Source organism: Malus sylvestris, chromosome 13 (assembly GCF_916048215.2).
Source record: "Malus sylvestris chromosome 13, drMalSylv7.2, whole genome shotgun sequence".
Lineage (NCBI taxonomy): Eukaryota > Viridiplantae > Streptophyta > Magnoliopsida > Rosales > Rosaceae > Malus > Malus sylvestris.
In genome coordinates this window covers 24405425-24428694 of record NC_062272.1, presented here as the reverse complement: position 1 = coordinate 24428694, position 23270 = coordinate 24405425, and the positions used below count along the sequence as shown (strand labels likewise).

Below are 23270 nucleotides of genomic sequence, written 5' to 3'. Positions count from 1 at the left end.
AAGATGTAAAACGTGAGACTGAGTATGCAAAGTAGTATTGCCAATGTGTTTGACTTCCAAACCTTCACCATTACCAACAATTATCTTCTCATTTCCTTCATATGGAGTAGCCTGAGTGAGAACATTAACATCAGGGTTTATGTGATGACGTGCACCTGTGTCAATGATCCATAAGTCACCATTTACAACTTTAGTAGAACTTTGTGCATTTATAGTGGACAAATTAAAAGGATGAACTTGAGGTGCACTCAGAAGGAATTGAGTAAATGACACTGGAGATTGAAATTGAGGTACAGAGGAATACACAGGTACTTCATTTTGAGGAGTAAACCCTGGATATGCATAATTAGCAGTCAAAGAAGAAGGTGGTTGATTTCCTTGATAAGCATAGTTTGCTCTATGTCTGCAATTGAGTGAAATATGGCCTTTTTTTTCCACAAATCTGACACTTCTAAACAACATGACCATTTCCAGTATCATTTCTATAGAGACAGGTAACAACAATATGACCATTTCGAGAACAAATCTGACACTGGAATCTGCTCATATCTATTAGAAGTATTATTAAACCAAGATTGCCAAAGACTACCAGACCTTGAATTATTGAACCGAGGTTTGTAGCCACCATTACCCCTTGGTCGAAAATTGTTAGTATGATAAAATCTCCCTCCATTATTACCATTAGCACTAGATGAAAAAGCATTAGTACCATTAGACTGATAACTAGGATAACCACCATTATTATGTGAAGAACTAGTGCCATTAGAACCATAACCAAAATTAGATGATCCTTGAGAAGAGGAACCAGAGTTGCTCGAAAATGGAGAGGATCCACTAGTGTCTGAAGTACGAGTGGAAGAATTTGTATTGGCATACATAACAGCCATGCTTTGGACCAAAGATTATACCTTGTACTCAATAGTCTTCTCAGCACCAATCAACTGTGCTCGAAACTCTTTCAAGGTAATTGGGGTATCTCTAGCTAAAATGACAGTACGAATCATATCATATTCATGAGGTAGACCATTGAGAGTAGCAATGAAAAGATCATTATTAGATACCTTTTCCCTTGCATCCTGCAACTGATCCTTAATTCCTTTCAACCGTAACAAATACTTATCAATAGTATTCCCTGGTTTTTGTAAAGTGTAAAGCTCAGCCTTCAAGTGATTTACAATTGCGCTATAAACAGATAGATAACAATCTTGCAAAGCTATCCAGGCTTCTCTTGAAGTTTTGCATCCAACAACATGTTCTATAACACCATCACTCAAAGTTGCAATTAAAAGACTCAACAATGCCATATCAGTTTTAATCCATGCCTTATAGGTATCACTAATCTCGGTTGTAACACCCATCTCAGGAGTAAGAACAAATTTGGGAGGACATACCGATTCACTAGTGAAATGACCAAACAAGTCATATCTACATAAATCAAACATAAACTAGAAATTCCACTTTATGAAATTCTCATCAGTGAGCTTAATAGTAAGCATACCCAACAAGCTTTCAATCTTCACTGAATTTGACATGATTATAAGCAACAACAATCTTGAATACCCAGCAAGAGAAACAAATGCACGATATTGACAATCTTATGTCGACAAGAAAAACCCAGATGACAAATTTCAAGAAACCCCAATTTCAATCGATATATTCTTCAGAAATTATCAAGAAAGAAAGAAACTCAAATATGGCATCGACCTTAGAAAATCAAGAACTTCAAGAATTAACTAATTCATCAACATAATCGGCATTGGCCTTCAGATTCACAACATAGTTACGAGAAAACATTTAACACATTTGGCATCGGCCTTGAGGCAATTCATCAACAAATTCTTCACATAATATTCTTGTATGGCATCAGCCTTCGAAATTCCCCAAAAAAATTCCAACTTCAGCAACTAATTAGATATTTAGAAGAGAGATATCATCTTAGCAACAATCGGACCAACAGAAAAAAAACCAGGAGCACTGCGTGAGCGAGACTGGCTATTGATACCATCTTAACACATTGAAGAAATAGAAATCAATTCACAAATCTTGCAAAGAAGATGAAAAGTTTTAGAAGAAAAGCTATTAATCTCAAAGAATTTCTATTCCTCTCTCTGCAATTCTATTTTCACCATTACAAAATACATGGAGAGAAAAGCCCTTTTAACCCCTTCTAATACAATGACTTAGAGAGGAAGCTACCAATCACATGTGCACAACACATGACATTTAGAGCAACTCCACCGTGCTCTTTAGCCCGATGGACTGGCCAATCCACCAACCCAATAGCCAGAGCTACAAGCTCCAGCCTATGCGGGCGTGTGGATGAAAGGGGGCCCGAGCAAGAGGCCCGACTCCAATCGGTGGCCCGAGAGCCTGAGGGCCAAGTGATGCAAAGCTGACGTCAGGGTGACGTCAGCTCATCCCCATCCGCTTTCTGCTTTTTCTTCCTCCTCACCTTCGATTTGCAGACGTCCCAGACCTCCACCTTACCATCCTCAACTTTCAAACCCATTTCTCACAAACCCTAAAACAATCAAATCCAGATACCATCAAACACCCAAACCCACCACCTTCCCACCCCAGCAGAACCATCCAGAACCACCTCTATCCGTCGTTGACACAACCCATACGAAAAACCCACCAAAATCCCTGAAATTTCCAAACTTTACAAAAACCCAACTGAATTTAGAGGAAAAAAGGACGACCAGCTAAGAAAACAGCTAGATCACGTGGAAAGCAGATCAAATTCGATGAACCCTTTTGCTATTTTATTTGTTGGGATTGTTGCCTTTCTGATTTTTTTTTTCTTTTTCTGAAAATTTAGACCAACAGGTTTTTCTTGTTGACTTGATGGATTAATGTTAAAGCTTGAAACTTTCACACTTCCCATTTGAATTAATGTAAAAATTGGTAAAAGATCGATTGTTTCCACATTTTTCTGCTAATTGTTGCCAGTTCTTGCTGAATTAACGTGTTAAGATTGAAAGTTTGAAGTTTTTTGGATCTTTGGATCGAAAGCTTGAAGCTTTTTGCATGTTCAGATGAAAAGCTTGAAGCTTTTTGCATGTTTAGAGGGAAAGTTTGAAAGATCAAAGCTTTTTGCTGACATATGTTGAATATCTCTGGTTGCTAATTTCAGTCCGTAAACAAAATTAGAGGACTTTCATAATTTGGTTGCTCCATTTTTTGTGCAGGTTCAAAATCCGTGGTTAATGTTGAAAATGTAAGCGAAGGGGACTCCTTGGATAGGCCATTCTTCCAACCCAAACAAGAAAACGAGGATGAGGATTATTACGGTAGCTACCTTCATCAACGATTAAAAATCTTATCCTAAATTACAAATAAAATTATTTTTTATTATTTTATTAAAAAATACTAATATTTTATTGCCTATTGTCATGGCTATTTAGTGTAGGGATGGAAATGCAAAAGGTAGTTACTGTTCATTAAGGACAGTTATTGTTCACTAAGTGGATTCAATAGTGAATAGCCCTAGGGGGCCTTTGCAACGCTGAAGTTGCTCTTACAATCCTATCTAATACCATGTGCACAACACATGTCATTTACAGTCATATCCAATACTCTCAACCTGGAGGGAAGGGGTTCCGTACAACTGAAACTGAAACCGAAACTGAACCAATCAATTTCGGTTCGCTTTTTTGGCTTCGGTTTAGTTTTTGGTTCCATTTTTTTGGTTTTTGATTTTTTAAAACCCACTTATTCGCAACTTGAAATGAAAAGCCCAAATAGACCAATGACAAGGCAAAGAAACACTCCCAGCAATTTTTGGGGAGAACCAGGAAAAGAGTTGGGCAACTTTCGGGTTTTAAAAGACCCGGTTGTGATATATGTTACGATTTTAACACCAATCGTTGAAATTGATCTGAACACTAAAAAAAAAAAAAAGTGCAAATAATGTGTGGACAATGGACATACATGTTCATGGAGAAGTTCTTTTGTTTGTTTACTAGTTTCTTTTTTAATTTTTTTAATACAACTATATTAGTTTTTGAGGCAAATTATATACAAGTCCATTTTATAAATCCGTCCTGAATAAAGTTCAATGCATACATAATTGATAATTGAAGTCGAATAACTAGGCAATTGATAATTGAAGTCGAATAACTAGGCACACAACCATGTCAGTTATTTTTGTGTCTCCAAAACTTATCACTTGAGCGTATGAGCCGCAAGACATTTTTTGTGCTTTGTAAAGTTCCATACTCCCTATTCAGGGTGGTTATTTTATTGAAATTTTGTTGATTGTTATGTGCTTGACACACAAGTTGTTGCTTTCAATTATGAGTGTGTTCAAGTGTGTTGGGTTCTAACAAGTAACACTACTAACACAGGCAGACCGAGGGAAGAAGGTGGTGCGAACACCCGAGTTGGTGTTAACACTGAAACCCACCTTACTAATGAACCACAACAAATTGTGGTCAAATGTTATTGCAGACTAAATTTGGAAAAAATCAATGAAGGATGGAGTGAAGTCAGAGAGAAAGAAGCGGAAAACAACACAAATTAATGATGGATGAAGGATGTGAAGATGGAGGAAGAACATGGTATAGAAAACATGTAATAGTTAATCTAAGGATATAGAGTGGGTTCAATGACATGTAAGTTGGAAAGATCAAGTAAATCGAAAAACGAGAATTGTGGGAAAACAATAACACGAAGAAAGGAAGGGGAAAACAAAAAGAAAGAAGCAGCTGCTACAGACCCTGATCAGAACTAAGGTTGACGGTTGAATGAAAATTTGAAAAGAAAAAAAAGGGACAACCTCACACAAACAATGAGAATCTCTCTTTCTCAATGGGAGAGAAGGACTCTCACCGACTGGGGAAAGAAAGTAAGGTTTTGACACAATATCTATTAAGGCTTTTGCTCACACACACATTTTTTCACATGTGAACGGTTGATGTTTAACGAATTTCAATTAGTTAAATTTGAATCGTTTACTCATGGGAAAAAAGCCCAGTGTTTTGGGCCCAAACCCAAATAAATGGTACGTTATCATACAAAACTCTTTCCTTTCCTGAGTCTCCATCACGGGCTACCTCTATCCTCCCCCCCCCCCCCCCCCCCCCTCTTTCTTCTAAATCCCATCATTTCTTCTCTCGAGTCTTCCTCGATTTCTAGGGTTAGGGTTTTCCAATTCTCTCTCTGTCGAGTGCATCACCACAAATGGCGATGAGGAGATTCTACAACGAGATCAAGGGGTTGAAGGTGAAGGAATTGCCCGACCATATTAAGCCGATGCTGTCCGTCGATTACGCCAAGAAGGCTGTGCAGAGAGGCTTGGACAACTACCACGCCAAGTACATCCAGACCAGCTCCGTCGATCCTCTCCTCCATGTCTGCTTCGGAGGCATGATCTTCTCCTACCTCGTCGCTCTTCCCGAGGAGCGCCGCCACCTCGAGCACGCCAAGCACGCCAAGGAGCATGGCCATTGACCTCGATCATACAAATGGTATATTCCTAATATTTTTTTAATTTTTATTCAATTTTTGGATTGTTTTTCTTCTTAATTGTATGGGTAAAGGATTCGTTTGTTAAAAAATCGATAAATGTGGTTTTTTTTTCTTTCAATTGGGTCATTATAAATTTTCTGATTACAGATGCAGTTTATGTTCCTTATTTATTTGTGGTTCAAAATGGGTTACCGGGTGATATTTATTTTATTTTGGGTTGTTGTGTGAGACCATTTCAATGTAGATATTTTCGGTCAGTGGATGCTTCAATTTTGTATCTTTTCGTAAGTATTTGTTGATTTGATGTTGGGTTCTACTTGCTTGTCTAATCTAAAGGTGTTGAAGATGGTGTAGTAATTTTGTAGATTTGATTAGATGGGAACCTGAAGAGGGTGTAGTAATCTAAATATTGTGTGAGGGATTTGATTTGAAAAGTGTAGAAATCTAACTATTTTAAACAATGTTTCACCTTTGTTTGCTTGAAGATGGGATCTTGATTTTCTGTAGACCGTTTGTTTTGTGTGTATTTTGCTGCATTTATTTGCATTGGTAAAAAGGAACAATCGTTGCGGAGAAATACTTTTCCGCCTGTATGTTATAGGCTATGTTTGTGTTTGGGTCAGGGATTTCCAAGTCCCAAGGAATTGAAGTTGAGTTATTAAGAAATTGATCACAAAATGTTAGATAGGAGGGATTATAAAAGCCCTCCAGGACCATTACAAAAGCATGTGAGAGGATTTGCAAATCCCTACTTGGAAGGTGTCATTGGCAAATCCCTTGAACCAACCTCCCCCCCACCTCCCCCCTCCCCCCTCTTCTCTCTCTTCCTCTCCTTTTGTGATCCATTCCATACTAACTTGGTCTCAATCCCTTGGAACTTGGCAGTCCTCACTCAAACATAGCCTATACTCCTTATATTCAACCTAGTGTCTTATTTTCCTGCATTAGAGCCTGATTTAGTTTTGAACTGATTGGTTTAATTTGGGTCAGAGCTGTTAGGCTATTCCACATATCCCTATAAGACTTCAATGTATTCCTTACCGATTGATCTTCTGTTCACTTTGCATATAGTTCTAGGCTGGATTGAGTTTCAACCCCTTTTTAATGTATTTCTGTTCAAATTGGTCATAAACCTTTTTCTGAATGTAAAATTTTGGTATATTGAAAGAGGACCAGAATTACAAGGCCCAAATGTCATCATTTGGTATGCAATAACGTTGGTTTAGTTAGTACATTGAATTGGCAACATTTTTATTCTTCAACAACACTTTTGCAATTTCTTTTAAGTTAATGCTATTATGTCTTTGCGAGCTTATCTTTTTTTTTTTTTTTTTTTTGAACTCTTAAAAGTTGTCAAATATGAATATGGGTACTTCTCTAATGTAGACAATCCGCTATTTAGGAAAAGAGTGGATAATAGTTTTGCCCCCCGGCACCTTCCCTTCACACTCTGTCCAATGATTTGAGCTAATCAGAAATATCATAGCCATTTGATAATTATCATGCTTTCAGTGTTTGTTAAAATAATTTGTTTTGTCTTATCATAATTAGATGGTTAACTAACCTTTCCTAAGGTCCACTGAGTTATAAGCATTTTCCCTCCATCTATGAATGCACTAGTTGTGTTGGCAAGAAACATGGTTTCACAAAAATGATTGAAGACCATAAGCTAATAGGATGGAATTAACCTACCTTTGTTGATAACCATATTTTTTACTAGGCTAGAAAATTTCTCTATGCTTTCTCTGATTGAAAGCTATCTACCATATGGCTTTCCATGAGTGCCAATATCTCATTGTTTGTTGTGCTACTGAATATTCTTCGCCTCTTGGTGTTTCCTTGCGCTTTGGTTATTAGGAAATAACATTTTGACTTTTTAATTTCTGCAGGTTAGTGAGGGCTTTGGGTGTTTCTCCGTCAACACATGGTATCATTGTGATACAATAAATTCTCTTGGCCATGGGTATCTTGTCTATTTTGAAATTTGACCATTAAACGAGTTATCAGAAATAAACAACGTTTGTCATTTATGCGGACGGTTACTGATTTTGTTATCCGAATGACTCTGTCTTGCTGCCTCTCACATTCTTATTTGATGTTTTGATTGTCCTACTTTAGTGTTGGTATTCAGAGGCCTGCATAGCTAAGTGAATGCTAGTTTGGTTAGGTTTCTGAAATGGCGTTTTCTTGTTGCCTCTTTTGCTACAAACACTTTTGTACTGAACGTAGTTGGCATGAATCTTTCATTTTTATGCTATCCTTGATAGGAAACTACTAAACCGTTGCATTTTTTTTTAGCGAATTTTATGATAGTTGCTGGGTGTTATTGCACGACACTTGCAAGCATACCAATGTTATCAAGAGTACGAAGGTAATGTTGGGTTTTTGGCTCAAAACTAGGATGATGCAATAAATTAGGTTTGTGTTACGTATTTGGTTTTGGTGTCCTATGGGTTTGGTTTTGACTTCTTAGTTAGTTTCCTTGGTGGAGAGATTTTGTTAATTACCTATTTGATTAGGATTTGGATTTATTTCCTACTAGGATTCTTATTGTAACCTAAGTAGGGATGGGCAAATACCCATTAGTTATGGGTAACTGCGGTTGCTCGCTCATTTAAATTAAACGGTTAAGGTTATAGGTAACCGTTTAGATAAATAAACGGTTATGGGTATAACTGTTTACACGCGAAATTTAAATGGACGGTTATGGGTATTAACCGTGGTTATAAACGGGTAATTGTTTATCCATTTATTTTATATATGTAAAACTAATACAAATCATGTTCTCGATCCAATAATACTTAGCACCCAATAAATTAGCAATGAATTCATTGGTCTTTCTCTCAATAACACTGTTATAGGAATGATGATTCTCATCATTAAGGAATTCGTCAAATTAACTTAAATTCATTGTGGGTAACCGTGAAATTGATAAAAATGCTGACAGAAATGTCTTTTAAACAATTTTTGTAATCCAATAATACTTGGCAAATATTATATTTACCTTCATTAGTAACAATTCAAAATATCGTTTGTAAATTATTATTTCAAATATTGGAATGGTATAAGAACTTAAAAAATTAAAATACGAAAATATATGATTAATGTACCTATAACGATGTTTAATTGTAATAAAAAAAATTACGACAAATTTTTAAAATTTTCAAGTTGTTAAAAAAACATGTAGACGGGTGAAAAATGGGAAATGGTAAAAAAAAAAATAAATAAATAAATAAACGAGTTAAAAAGGGTAAATGGGTATTAAACGGTTACAGTTAAACGAGTATGCGGTTATAAGTATGGTTAATCGTTTATAAACAATTATGGGTATGGGTATAACCGTTTAGGCAATTACCCAATGGGTAAACGGTTATGCAGGTATGAGCATAAACGATTATGGGTAAATAACTGCAGCTACCCGTCCGCCATAACCGTTGCCCATCCCTAAACCTAAGTCCTATGCACTATAAATAGGACCTTAGGGTTACTGTATTTAGTGTGGCTCATTTGTGTGGCAATTTGGTGAGAGTCAATTTGTGAGTTTGTAAGTTAGAGAGCAATTTGGGAGAATCTTCTCCGTTTGTTTGAGTTCTCTACTCGTTTTGTTTAGGGTTTGTAATTTGTGAGATTTGGGTTGTGAGAGTTTAAACACTCTTTTGTAATTTCCGTTTGTTTAGTGAAATTCTTTGTTGTGCTTCGCCTGTGGAGTAGGCTTTACGCCAAACCAAGTAAATCTCTTATGTTAGTTTTAGATTATTTGTTTTAGCTTTCACCTACGACGTTGATATTTAGTACTTTGTTATAATTCGCTTTCATTTGCGCATAAAAGTACAACAAGTGGTATCAGAGCCCAGGTTTCGGCTTGGGCTTTGCTTGGCAGTCACTATGAAGTCTTCTGTGTCATCGATGAAAGTTGATATTGAAAAGTTCAACGGCAATGACTTTGGTATTTGGCAATTGAAGATGTGTGCTTTGTTAGTTCAACAAGGGCTTTTGAAAACGCTAAAGGGTGTGAAGGCTTTGCCGAATTCGTGGACTGATGAAGAAAAAGAAAACGTTATGGAGCGGGCACGTGGAGCAATCATGCTGACTTTATCGAATGAAGTCTTGCATGAAGTTGGTAGAATCAAATCTGCACCAGAGTTGTGGATAAAATTGGAGAGCTTGCATATGACCAAATCTCTTGCTAAACAGTTGTATTTGAAGAAACGTTTGCATACTCTTCGTATGGATGAAGGTACGTCAATTCATAAGCATGTTGATGAATTCAATAAACTTATGATGGATTTGAAAAGTGTGGACAACCAAATTAGTGATGAGGATTATGCGATAACTTTGTTGTGTTCTTTATCTCCTTCGTACAAACACTTTGTCGATACCATACTATTTGGTAGAGAAAGTCTTAGTTTGGAAGATGTTAAAGCCGCTTTGAATTCTAAAGAACTAAAGAATAAAGTGTCTGACACACAAGATGGAGCTTTGGTAATTCAAGGAATGAATAAGGAAAGGAGTAAACTTGGAAAGAACATTTGTAGCTATTGTTATAAAGAAGGTCATTAGAAAGTAGATTGCCTTAAACTCAAGGGCAAAAAGAAGTTGTTTGATAAGTCTTTTGCTAGTGTTGATGCAAACATTGCAAAAGATCGTTGTTCTGAACTCCTCTAAAGGTTATGTGAAGAGGTGGAGCTTGGTACTCAAGCTCTTTGGGTGGAGTGCAATTCGCACTTTTTGTTCATATGTTCAAGCTTTTGCTTGGATTTTGTTTCGTATTTGTTAGTTTCCATAATGGAATTTGTTGGAGAAGGCATTGGAGGAAATTTCAAGTTTGAAGAATTTTGGATTTTTTCAGTTTCGAAAGAATTTGGTGCATGTTTGCGTTTGTATTTTGGTATCCCAAATTTGGAAGTTTGCTAATTTCTCGTTGAGGTGGAGATTGTTGGGTTTTTGGCTCAAAATTAGGATGATGCAATAGATTAGGTTTGTGTTACCTATTTGGTTTTGGTGTCCTATTTGGGTTTGGTTTTGACTTCTTAGTTAGTTTCATTGATGGAGAGATTTTGTTAATTACCTATTTGATAAGGATTTGGATTTATTTCCTATTAGGATTCTTATTGTAACCTAAGTCCTATGCACTATAAATAGGACTTTAGGGTTAGTTTATTTAGTGTGGTTCATTCGTGTGACAATTTGGTGAGAGTCAATTTGTGAGTTTGTGAGTTAGAGAGCAATTTGGGAAAATCTTCTCCGTTTGTTTGAGTTCTCTACTCGTTTGGTTTAGGGTTTGTAATTTGTGGGATTTGGGTTGTGAGAGTTTAAACACTCTTTTGTAATATCCGTTTGTTTAGTAAAATTCCTTGTCGTGTTTCGCCCGTAGAGTAGGCTTTATGCCAAACCAAGTAAATCTCTTGTATTAGTTTGAGATTGTTTGTTTTAGCTTTCACCTACGACGTTGATATTTGGTACTTTGTTATAATTCGCTTCCGTTTGCACATAAAAGTACAACAGGTAATAGTAGCACAAAATTGAAAGAGGGAAAGATGGATTGTTCTGGTGCACAAAATTGTTTCGGAATTAAGAGGGAAGCAAATTTCACGCTCTTTATTCTCCCGCATTCTTCCAACTTGTTTTAGTCCGTTGATTCTCCTTTGAATAACTTGATAATGGCTAGGAAAAAGCTAGTGCACGACGATAAAATTCAAGTGTGAAGTCACTCCATTCTCGTTAATGAAGTTGCTGCTGGGACACTCTCAATGCATTTATTCTCGGCTTATTATTTGCATATTTTTCAACAGAAATCCCACTCTCAAAACCTCCACTGGTTGTCTTGCGTCTCACTTTGCCCATTTGTTAACTCCGCTATCAACTGTTAGTTTGGTTCTGTGCCAGGTGGAAAATGGGTAGGCGGAGAAATTTTTTTATGTACTTGGAACAAGTGTCGTAATCGAAGTGAAGAGAGCTATTTTTCAGTATCATTCTATTTGTATAGTTGTATTATGATATGTTGTGTACCTTGTGTTTCAGGTATATTGAAAATTTTCTCGAATAGGCAATGCACGTGTTTCTCTCTTTTTGACTATTAATTTAGTTTTTTTAATAGAAAACAAATCTTGTGGTGGTTTTTTTATTTTTTCAACGTTAGCAAAATAACTGTTGCAAGTTCAGGGAGAAGTAAGAATTTTTATTTTTTTATTTTTTATTTTTTTTTGTCAAAGATCAAAAGCACAAGTGACATGCGGGGTCTTTATTTGATAGTTGATGTATTGTGAGCCCTACCATTAGGGATGGCAATGGGTCGGATTGGGTTCGGATGCGCCATCCCCATACCTGAACCCGTTTGTTTTTCCCCGCACCCGAAACCGTAAAAAATTCAAACGGGTATTCCTCGTAACCAAACCCGTCGGGTAACAGATTACCCATCAGGTAATGGTTTTCCCCATTTGTTTTCCCATGATGTTCCAGTTCCTCCCTCACTTTTTATTTCTGAATCTCCAACAACAATGCAACACCATGAAAATTTTGCAACTACAATTCAACTTTAATGTGAGGAATCAAATAGAAAACCAAGTAAAAAACTTTCAAAAATAAAAAAGTGAAGCAATAGAGGCAACAAGTAAAAACCCCAAATCAGTTCAGTTGGGGTGATGGTGCTAGAGGGACGAGGAGAGAGAGCGAGAGGTTGCAGAGATGGCGTGGGGTCTGGAGGGTGTGGTTTGAGGGCTCGCCAAAGACGGTGGGGTGGTGTGGGTGGTGGTGTCGTGTGTGCGTAGCTTGGGAGAGGTGAGGACTGAGGAGAGTGTAATGAGGAGAGGGAGAGAGAGAGTTGCAGAGAAGTGAGGTGAGGGAGAGAGCACAGGAAGAAGAGAAAGATGAGGGATGACTGGATGAGGGAGAGAAGATGGTGGTGTGGTCCTTGTTTTGCATGTGTGTAGTGTGTGGTGCTCGGGGAAGGGAGAGGCACAGAGCACAAAAATGGGAGGAACATGGAGAGAGAGAGTGAGGTGTGTTCTTTTATAAAAACATATATATAATAAATATTTATATTTTTTATTAAAGAATAAAAACGAGACGGGTTCGGATCGGATACCCCTATAACAATAACCGAACTTGAAATTGAACAATTTACTCAATAGTTACCCGAACCCTTAAAAAACCCGAAATTTTCTACTTGAAACCAAACTGTTCGGGTCGGTTAACTGCGGGTATTGGGTTTGACGGATTAAATTGCCATCCTTACCTACCATTGATGTATGTAGGGTTTATTAGCTTTATATATATCAGCTAATATGAGAGAACAACTAATCATAGTATATCTCAAGCTCAAGGTAGTAGAACTTTCATTGATTGGAAAAAAATTATCCAGGTAATAGAGCACTCCAATGTAAGTTCAGAATTGAAGCTTTAACGAAAAGAGTTTTACAAAACTTTTGTTCGATTTGAAAATATAAGTCAGAAAAGAAAAGAGCATTGCACTTATTCTTATACAAGCCCTTTATCCAAAGGGATCCTCCATTTTGGGTAAAAATAAGGATTTGTTGTAGGGCTCACTCCAAGTCGAATTTCAACAGTCTGAACTGTCTGTTTTGTAAGCCTCGATTTGTAGATCATCATTACAAAAATTCAATTTAATCCGAAACCATTTATCTATTTAATTATCATGATGAAATTTTATTGTTTCTTATAGAGCAAAGTGTTCGTCAATTTTTTTGAACTCAATTAGATGTCTCAAATATTTCTAATTGGCTAATATATTGCAAGGATGATCTATGAGGTCCAACTTGAAAAATAGACGGTTCGTATCGTTGAAGTTCGATGTGGTGTAGACCCCATAACTAGTCACCATTTTTTCAAAAAAAATGGGGAACCCTTCCTTTAAAGGTCCCAATGAATTCCAAAACATAATGAATGAAATATCAATCACCATTGTTTACATTGATGATATTCTCATTTATTCAAAGTCAATTGATGAACATTGGAAACATTTAAATATGTTATCCAAAATAATTAAGTCAAACGGATTAGTCGTTTCATCTACAAAAATAAAATTGTTTCAAACCAACATAAGATTCTTAGGATATAACATCCCTCAGTCAACAATCGAACCTATAGACAGAGTCATCCAGTTTGCAGATAAATTCCTAGATGAAATCACTAATGAAACCCAACTCCAAAGATTTCTAGGTTCATTAAATTATGTTGTAGAATTCTACCCAAAATTGAGAGAACTATGCAAACCATTATTTGATAAGCTCAAGACTAACCCCCATCTTTGTCTCCTTACCCTTTCATGGGCAACTTCAGTTTTTCTCGGCACACATAGTTAGCACCTCTGCCCACTTATGCTCAACCACCACAAATGGATGTTGATTTAGATGCGAAGAAAGGATACTGGACATATATGGGTGGTAAAGACGTCGATGAGGTTGTCAATTGTTCTTCCCTGTAGGCAGAGGCGGATCCACAGTGGGGTCAATGGGGTCGCACGACCCCTTGGAAGCCATGGAAACAACCTTAGACACCCCTTGGAGCTGCTGGTGCGACCCCTTGGAGCTGCTGGTGAGACCCCTTGGCTGCACACCAAGTGTTCGACGAAAGGTCTGAAAGAACTCCTCGGCTGGGGTGGTTGAAGACGAACTGCGCTGGGAGCATTGAAGTATGGACGCCAGCTCCACGCTCAAGATGTATGGTAGATGCGGAGTTGTTGAGGATGCAAACACTTTGTTCCTCACGATGTCTTATATTGATTTAGTGTCTTGGAATGCTATGATTGCAGCTCTCGCACAGCATGGATGTGGTGTCCAAGCAATAGGACTTTTTGAGCGAATGTTGAAGGAAGATATGCTACCAGATAGAGTAACTTTCCTCATCATTCTCTCAGCTTGTAGTCATGCTGGTTTAGTCAAAGAAGGGCGCCATTATTCTAGTTCAATGTGTGATTCTTATGATATTAGCCCCGATGAAGAACATTATGCTCGCATGATTGATCTGTTGTGTCGGTGCGGGGAGTTCACAGAAGCCAAGGACTTGATTGAACCTCAGACGCGAACCTCAGATGCCGTTTCTGTTAAAAAAAATTGCGCGCTGCGCGCTATCCTTATTGACCCCACAAACATTATTTCCTAGATCCGCCACTGCCTGTAGGTCATTTAAAAGTGGCCAAGTTTTGGACTCATGGAATGCACACCATGCCATATCTTGTCGAACTAGTTTGAATACAACATAGTGCACTTGGGTCGTTTAAATCTATCCTATGTATTTTTGTTATGTGATGTTCTATGGTTTCGGTCGTTAAAATCTATGTTTTGTTTTCCCGCTAAATACCTTTTCAAAAGAACAATACAACGATATTAATATTTAAACATGACATCATTGTCAAAAAAATAAATAAATAAAGAAGCTATTTTTTGTTATTCAGGTGACTTGAACCGGTCGTCCACCTTTCATAAATTAAAAAAAAAATTAAAATTAAATTAAAAAAAATACCCGGTTGTTCATTTAAGTAAATTGAAACTGCCAAGAAAAGACATCATTGAAAAAATGGAAACCCAGGTCGCCTTAGAGCAGTTCCACCGGAGGTGGATTTGCCCAGCACCCAGCCAAAAAATCAGGCTGGCACCTTGTCAATTCACTCCAGCCTGCCCAATTGCCTGGCACCCAACCTAAGCCAGGCAACAGACCAGCTCATTCTTGACAGACCCAGAGACCGGCCTATCTGACGCCCGCGTGACATCAGCCACCTTTTTTTTTTTTTTTCCGCGCCAGGTCGGGTCAAGGAGGTTTTGAAGAAGGCCAATTTGTAGGATTCAGAGCAAAGGGTGGTGGGGATGGCGTTTGGGGGCCTTCGACGCCCTCTCCGACGCCGAATGGTCGAGAGAATTGGGGCCGTCGATGGAGATTTCACCCAGAAAATTAAAAACCCATTTAATTTTCAACCTCCATTTGGGGTTTGTGGGATTCAATTCATGAAACAACCATTGATTGCAGAGATATTGTAGAGAGATCTAGGGGAGAAAGATCTGAGGAGAGCTCAAGCTCTCGGCTTCATTGATTGCAGAGATATTTTGTGTTTGATTTGTTGAAGATTTTGAAGAGGAAGAAGAAGGAGAGCTCACGGGAGTGAGCTGGAAAAGAGAGAGAGGGAGAGAAAATAGATAGAGAGAGAGGGAAAGAGAGGGAGAGAGAAAGAAAGGACTGGAGAGGGAAAGCAAGAAAGAAGAAAAAAGAAAAAATAAATTAAATGATAAAATATTAATTGATATGAATAAAATAATATAATATTAGATAGGCTGGGTGCCAGCATATTTTTAGGGGTGGAGATGCTTCAGCCTATTACTGTTCACTGGGGTCTATTACTGTTCACTTGAGTGGATAAATGCGTTGGGTGCTGGCACAAAGTTTTTAGGGGTGGACTTGCTCTTAGAGCAACTCCACCTTTGCTAAGACCCCCCAAAACTATTCATTATTTAATCCATCTAGTGAACAGTAATTGCATTTTTCATCTCGACCCCTACACTGAATAGCACTGGTAATAGGCAATAAAATAATAGTATTTTTTTATGTATAAAATAATACAAAATAATTTTATTTGTAATTTCGGATAAAAATTTCAATCATTCTCGTTGCGCCACGTGTCATTATCCGAAAAGACAATTATTGGTGATGGATTTGGATAAGTTTTTTATCCAATATCGTCGTGCCACGTGTCGTTACCTTTTCAGAATCGTTGATGATAGATTTCCGATAAGATTTTTAACCAATCACGTCGCACCACGTGTCACAATCTATTTACAATATTTGAGGATAGATTTCGATTAGATTTTTAACAAATGACAACATGCCACGTGACATTATCTACAACCTAATCCTTTCTTAATCCTCCATATAATCCACCATTCATCCTCAGAAATCTCACACCAATTTTCTCTAGAGCTCTATTATTATTCATAGTTTCTACTTCCTTCTTCACCAAAATCAAAATTTGTATCATTATTCATAGTTTCTGCTTCCTTCTTACAATGTCTTCTTCTTCAAGGATGATGTGGGAAATCGATCAACAAGAGGAATAATTGTTTAACCAATCAGAATGAATGTTCAATCTCCAGGTGGCCCAAAATGAGATGGAAGAGGATGAGGAGCGTAGAATGAGAGATGACGAAACAAGAATGGCCAGAGCCTCACATTCCCGTCGAGTCATCCAAGCTATGGCTCAGATCTACAGGCCCAACCATTTCGCAAACCTTGATAGAAGCAGGCAACAATGAGGTATGAATCTCTTGGACGATTATTTTGTTCGTAACAGTGCATTCCCTAATACTTACTTTAGACATCGTTTTAAAATAGAACGACATTTGTTGGACAAAATCATGATTGTTGTTTGCAACCATGATTCTTACTTTGTGCAAAAGAATGATGTTTTTGGTGTTATGGGTCTCCTTCCTAAGTAAAAAATTAATGTTGTCTTACGGATGCTTGCATATGGAGTATCTGCAGTCCAAGTGGATGAGATAGCGAGGATGGGGAAATCAACCATTCTTGAGTCCCTGATGAGGTTTTGTGGAGCAATCGAATCTATCTACACCGCAGAGTACCTCCGGATACCTACTAAGATGGACTTGCAAAGGCTTCTGAAGAAGGGTGAGATGCGAGATTTTCCTGGGATGATTGGAAGCATTGATTGTATGCACTGGACCTGGAAAAATTGTCTAAATGCATGGCAAGGCACTTATGGGGACAGAAAATGAGCAAAAAGTATCATTTTGGAGGTGGTGACATCTTTTGATACATGGATTTGGCACGTAATGCGAAAATTACTTGACACACAAATTAAACCCTCTTTTTGACAATTGTAGTATAGATGTAAGTAGGGTATCGTTCTAGGCCGGGGATTAGGAGGGATTGCTAATCTATTCTAAATTAATTTAAAAATATTAAACAAGACTCAAGGACACAAAACTAGGCTAAAAACTCTAATACCTCGAAACACACTTAGGATGACTCAAAATAATGAAAACAATCAAATTAGACACTAGGAACTGCAATGGACGGAAATTGAATTAAAAGACTAACAACAATGAAAACTAACTAAATAATATAATTTAATAATGGGGGGGTTTGGTTTTGACGAGAAGTAAATTAAACTTAAATAAATTACAGAATTGACAAAAATATGAAATTAAGGTGAAAGGATAGGTGACGGACTAGCTAGAGGATTCTTCTCCACACATGACACATATGCAACCTAAATTGATTTTCAGTTGTTCTTTCACTAAATTGTAAATCACAATGTTCCAAGTTAATTAGGTCCGCTTAAATTAACTCTTAGATTTCCCTAGATTCATTGGATTGAATGGAATACGCATTACAACCAAATTATTCCTCATCAAAGTCCCTAACTATGAAATACGCATGATAGAGACATTCAACAAAGATCATTAAGTTCAACGGAAATCATAAACATTGACTAAGCATTCATAACTATGGAATACGCATGATACTCTTGCCAAGAATTCACTTAACACGATTGTGGATAACAACCTTCACTACTTGTGAATATAAGTTCATAACGATTAGGTGAAACTCCCTTATATTCTAGCATCAAATTCATGCATGAAAATTAAGCGTGCACTCTCAACCAACATACACAAATTAGTTATCAATCAAGCAGTTAAGCAAATTAAATCACAACTCAGAAATCACAACTGAAGGTAATCAATTCATATTACAAATATATTCATGGCTTTGAATTAACCTCTAGCCAAAATAAATTTAGTTACACATTATTATCAAATTAAACCAAAAGTAAAACATAAGTTGGAAAGATTTAACCGAGAGAAATGGAGTGAAGCTTCTTCTATCCAGTCAATCTGTGCTCTGCGCTTATTCGCGCGCTGCTTCTCTGGTTCTGACCTGCCCTCCGTCTCCCCTGTCCTCACTGCTTCTTTTCTGCCTTCTGCCCTCTCCGTGCTGCTTCTTCTCGTCTCTCACATCTCCCCGTGTCTATCTCCTCCCCCTGCTCTTCTGTCAGTTTGCTTCTTTTATTCCTGCTTCTCCCTCTGACTTCTCACTCTCCCCCTCGGTCTTCCTGCCTTCTTTTCTATTATTTTCTGTTTGTTTTTTTGTTTCTGCCAATCCGAGTCCTCCCCACTCCTCTCTGTCCCCTGCGCACTGCCTCTTTTATTATTTCCACTCAGTCCCGCACTCCTTCTGCTTTCCTTTATTATTCTTCCTTTTATCAGTGTGCACTCCACTTCCTCTTTGACCGACTCTCCCTCATTCTTTTAACAAAACATAAATCATGATTATTTTTCTTTTTTTAATTTTATTTAAAAGCTGATTTACACAGACAGTTTTGACGAATTTATTACATAAAATTTCACTTGTTCTATTTTTATTTTCTTTGCATAACAAATCCTATAAACACAAAAATAAGTAAATAGCTCAAAAATATAAGGAACTAACTAAGAAAAGACGAGTGAATTCGAAGTAAAAATATATATAAATATGATCCGATCAGCACGCCTTTTTCGGGGTTCTAGGAGCTCAAAATAACCTCAATGTCCTTGCCCAATCCCTAGTGTTCAACGATGTCCTGCAAGGAAAGGCACCAAAAGTCACATACTGGGTCAACAAACATAAGTAAAAAGGCACCAAAAGTCACATACTAGGTCAACTGACATAAGTACGACCAACCATACTACCTAGCAGACGACATTTATCCAAGGTGGTCATCATTTGTCAAAACAGTGCCACGTTCGCGAAGTGCAAAGGAAAAACACTTTGCAAGTTGTCAAGAAAGGTGCAGGAAAGATATGGAGTGTTGTTTTGGTATCCTCCAAGCTCGCTAGGCGATTGTCAGGGATGCTTCTAGAATGTTTGATTTTGTTACACCCTACCCCCAATTAAAAATTGTTTTTTTTTATCTTAATTGATGAGCCATGTGGGGCCCACCCTATGAGCTTTGTCCCCCGGCCTCTCTCCTATCTTTCTCCCTTTTTCCCGTGTAAACTCTCTCTCTTTCTTTTCTCTCTAACCTCTTTTTTACCTCTCTCTGTTCCTCTCCGATGCACCCCCCACACACACACACACTCATCCTCACACCCAACTGGCCACGACGCACCACCCATCACCATCACTCGGACATCCATTCTCTCCCTCACATCTCTGATCTATCTTTGGCACTATGCACAATCACTGTGCAAGTGTTTTCAAACGAAGTTAAGTTGAACCACTCTTCCATCCTTCTCCCTGGTAGTCTAGAAGGTTTAGTGGTTGCTAAAAAGTGGTTTTTGGTGAAGGTTTAAACGTGAAAACTGCTCGGGGAGCATTCTCCATATTTTCCGACGAGCACCGTCCCCTTCGAGGCAATTTCCGGCCAAACCACTGCGATTTTTCTGGTTTGTAAGGTATCAATCTCTTCGTCTCGCTGAGTGCTACAACTTTCCTTTTTGTTTCACCCAATTTCGTTGAGTATTGAAGAAGTTATACTTATTTAAAGTTTACCCAGAAATTCCGGCGAGTTTACAGTTTTCCCTCGGACAGCCCTCTTTTGAGACGTGTTCCGGCCAACCCTGGATGAGTTAGACGTCGTGTGAGGTACCATTCTCCTCGTCTCTTTGAGAACTAAGATTTTCGTTTTTGAATCACTTTATTTCGTTGCGTTTTGACAAAATTATAGATGTTTAAAGTTAGCTCTGTTTTCAGACTAAAAACCTTAAATGTCGGCCTTCTTTTTCTTGAGGTCCGGCGACCCACCAAACCCAGGCCCTTCGGGCCGTTCCTGCCAAGCCCAAAACCCTGGGCAACCCAACCCAACCCTTTTATTTCTAATTATTTTGTTAATTTAAAGGCCTTTGGGCCGGATCACTAAGCCCAAGCCCATTTCTCTTTAGTTTAGTTTTGGTTTTATTTCTATTCAATTCTAAAGGACCTTGGGCCATGTCGGTTGGGGCCCTAAGCCCAAATTTGAAACCCTTAAAACCCTAAGCCCTTTTTCCCCTAAACCCAACCCAAATCCTTTTATTTTTATTTATATTATTTGTTTGAAACTAAACTCAAACTCTTAAAGCCCAACCATTTTTAAAAGCTTAACCCAAACCCCTTAGCCCTTAGCCTAAACCCATTAACCCATTATTCTAGAACCTAACCATAACCCAAGTCCTAAACCCTAAACCCTAACCGACTCAAACCGTTTATGTGGAATATTCTGTTAAGGAATATTCCATTAGAAAATTTTCCGTCAGGGAATATTCTCTAGAATATTCTATGGACGTTTACAAAATTTATCTGGGACCCTTCTTAGGGTAATTCGACGTCCAGAATTTATTTATGAACTCTGTCTTCCCAAATTCAATCATTTGAGTAGAGTTTTATTAATTGGACCCTTTATGTGCTTAGGGGCAATTATTGTGGCGTTTCCGTCTTTGTTAGTTTGCATGGCTCTTCCGCGACGAAGTATCTGTAAGTGGACCCCTTCTAAAATGCATGTTTTGAATATAAAAATGCATACATGAAAAGCATGATTTAATTATTACGTTTCATGAAACGCTTTGAGATAACATGCTTACTAAGGCTAGTTTGAATATTACTATTTTCCTATAACCCGTGTTCTTATAGAATATCCGATGGATGACGATATGATATTTAGAACATGTTTCAAACACCTCTTTATAGTATAGATGATGGATGACTATATACTATGAAGTTGTTTTTCAATATATATATGTTCAATGGTTTCGTACTTACCTAGTAGTCATTTCCGCTACGGGACGTAGGGATAGATTCTGGTCCGTCCCGGGCGACAGTTTGGTGTTGGCATAAGGCTTGGAGTGTGTTTCCTCTGACTAATTAGCACAGGGACGGGAAGCCGACATGGGGCCTGAAGTGTATTTTCTTCTGATTGTTTGCTCAGAGACGAGGAGCCGGCATGGAGCCTGGGGGTTATCAGACAATTCACTAGTGATTATTATATATACAAGTTATGATTTGAGACATTGCACGACATGCTAGGTTTCGGAAAACCTATGTTTATCATTATATATGTGTTTTCATAAAACCTTGGGGTTAGTATATTGATAACTGTTTTAGTATCTATATAGATATATATATATATATATATATATATATATATATATATATCAACTTGGTCCACTCATGTTTGTTTTGCGCCCCCTTCAGGACTTAGAATCGAGGCATACAATCCTAGTGTCCAGGCACTTTCGCATCGGCATCTTCGAGTCCTCTCGGTGTAGGACCCACTTCTTTGTTCATTCAATTTTTATATAAATTCTTTTAGAATTCTAGTTAGTTGTATGCTCTAAACACGTTCTTTAAATGCATATTCCTTATTCTTTTATATTTATAAGTCTTATATATCCCTTGTTTTCAGCATTTGCACTCAATAAATGGCTTTCGTCACCCTCGGGTGTTGGCTAGCACGTGCCTATCCTGGTATTCGGGGAATATCGAGATCGGGGCATGTTAGATTTAGAGTCGCTGAGATCCATCATGATGACGTGTATCATTCTTCACAACATGATTGTGGAAGATGAGTACAATTATGATGTCATTGATGAATATGAGCCAGATAGGATGAACAATTCCATAACACAAATATATTGTGCTCATGACACCACTGAAGAACCCGTGCAACACAAGCCATTAGAAAGGGATGGACGTTACAATGAAAGACTCATTCAACGATATACTGCACTTCAAATGCCATATATGCACAATGCCCGGCAAATTGACTTGATAGAGCACCAGTGGGAATTGAAACAAGCTCAAGATACTTAAGTTCATTTAGTGTGTTTGTTTTTATTTGGTTTGTTTATTTAATTTCATTTGGTGTGCTTTTTTTTAGTTCATTTAGTGAGTTTATTTAATTATTATTTGGTATGTTTATATAATTTTATTTGTCGTATTTATGTCATTTGAATAAAGATTGTCTTAGTATAAATAAATTACCAAATTAAATAAATTTACTCTTACTTTAAATAAAGTACTAAATTCCATAAATTGGAAACAGCATAAAGTACTCTATTCAATAAATAATAAATTACAACCCAAAGTGATTGGAAAATTATGGGCTCCGATTACAAACAAAGTGATTGGAAAATTATGGGCTCGTGAATGGTTCATCATCACCTAACCAATTTGTGGTGCTAGGATGATCTTCTCTTGTCGTGCTAGGACCATCTCCACTTGCTCTCACTTCTCTTGCATGCCTCATTCGCACCACGTCTGCTTTCTCCGACTTCCAAAAATATTTAGAATTTGAAGACTTCCCTTCTACAGGCGTGTTCATAATGTCACGATCTCATTGAGTTATTCTTCTTCTCTAACATGTTCCCTTTCTTGCCTAAGTAGCTCTCTTTCTCTCATTAGCTTGAAATTCTCTCTCAACATATGCAGCTTTTGCCTCATCTCTAGCCTTATCAGCCTCAAATTTAGTCATTTCCTGCACCAAAGTCAATTCACCTTGGCGAGCAAGTTCTTCCATATACTTTGCATAATCATTCTTGGAAGCACTCCCTTTTCTCTTTGAAGCCTTCTTACCTTGAGGCCTAATTGGATAACGGGTCAACCCCGATGCTTGTTCAGGGGGGCGTTTCGGGCACTTCTTCTGCGTCATCTTCATGAACATGCGAGAAATGATCGGGCGTAGAGTGTAGAGGGGTGTTGTTCATGAAAACTTCAGGACCAACAGGCACAACTCTAAATTTAGGACAATCTTTGACAATATTCCAACATTCCCATCGGGTGAATGATTGCTTTTGGTTTTGGATTTGGCATTATACCAAGAT

The 23270-nt window shown here is 37.7% G+C and overlaps 1 protein-coding gene and 1 long non-coding RNA gene across 2 annotated transcripts; both read left to right on the top strand.

Moving 5' to 3' along the window:
• Window positions 1-5069: 5069 nt before the first annotated feature.
• On the top strand, window positions 5070-7584 carry LOC126597297 (uncharacterized). The gene is made up of 2 exons (XM_050264078.1): window positions 5070-5471; window positions 7362-7584. Exon 1 carries the CDS (start codon window positions 5185-5187, stop codon window positions 5452-5454), a length of 270 nt encoding a protein of 89 aa, XP_050120035.1. The 5' UTR covers window positions 5070-5184; the 3' UTR covers window positions 5455-5471; window positions 7362-7584.
• An 11944-nt stretch (window positions 7585-19528) lies between these two features.
• Window positions 19529-22334, top strand: LOC126597314 (uncharacterized). Its single transcript, XR_007614209.1, has 4 exons — window positions 19529-19871; window positions 19973-20061; window positions 20863-20925; window positions 21643-22334. It is a non-coding gene; the product is annotated as an uncharacterized LOC126597314 (long non-coding RNA).
• The last annotated feature ends 936 nt before the right edge of the window (window positions 22335-23270 follow it).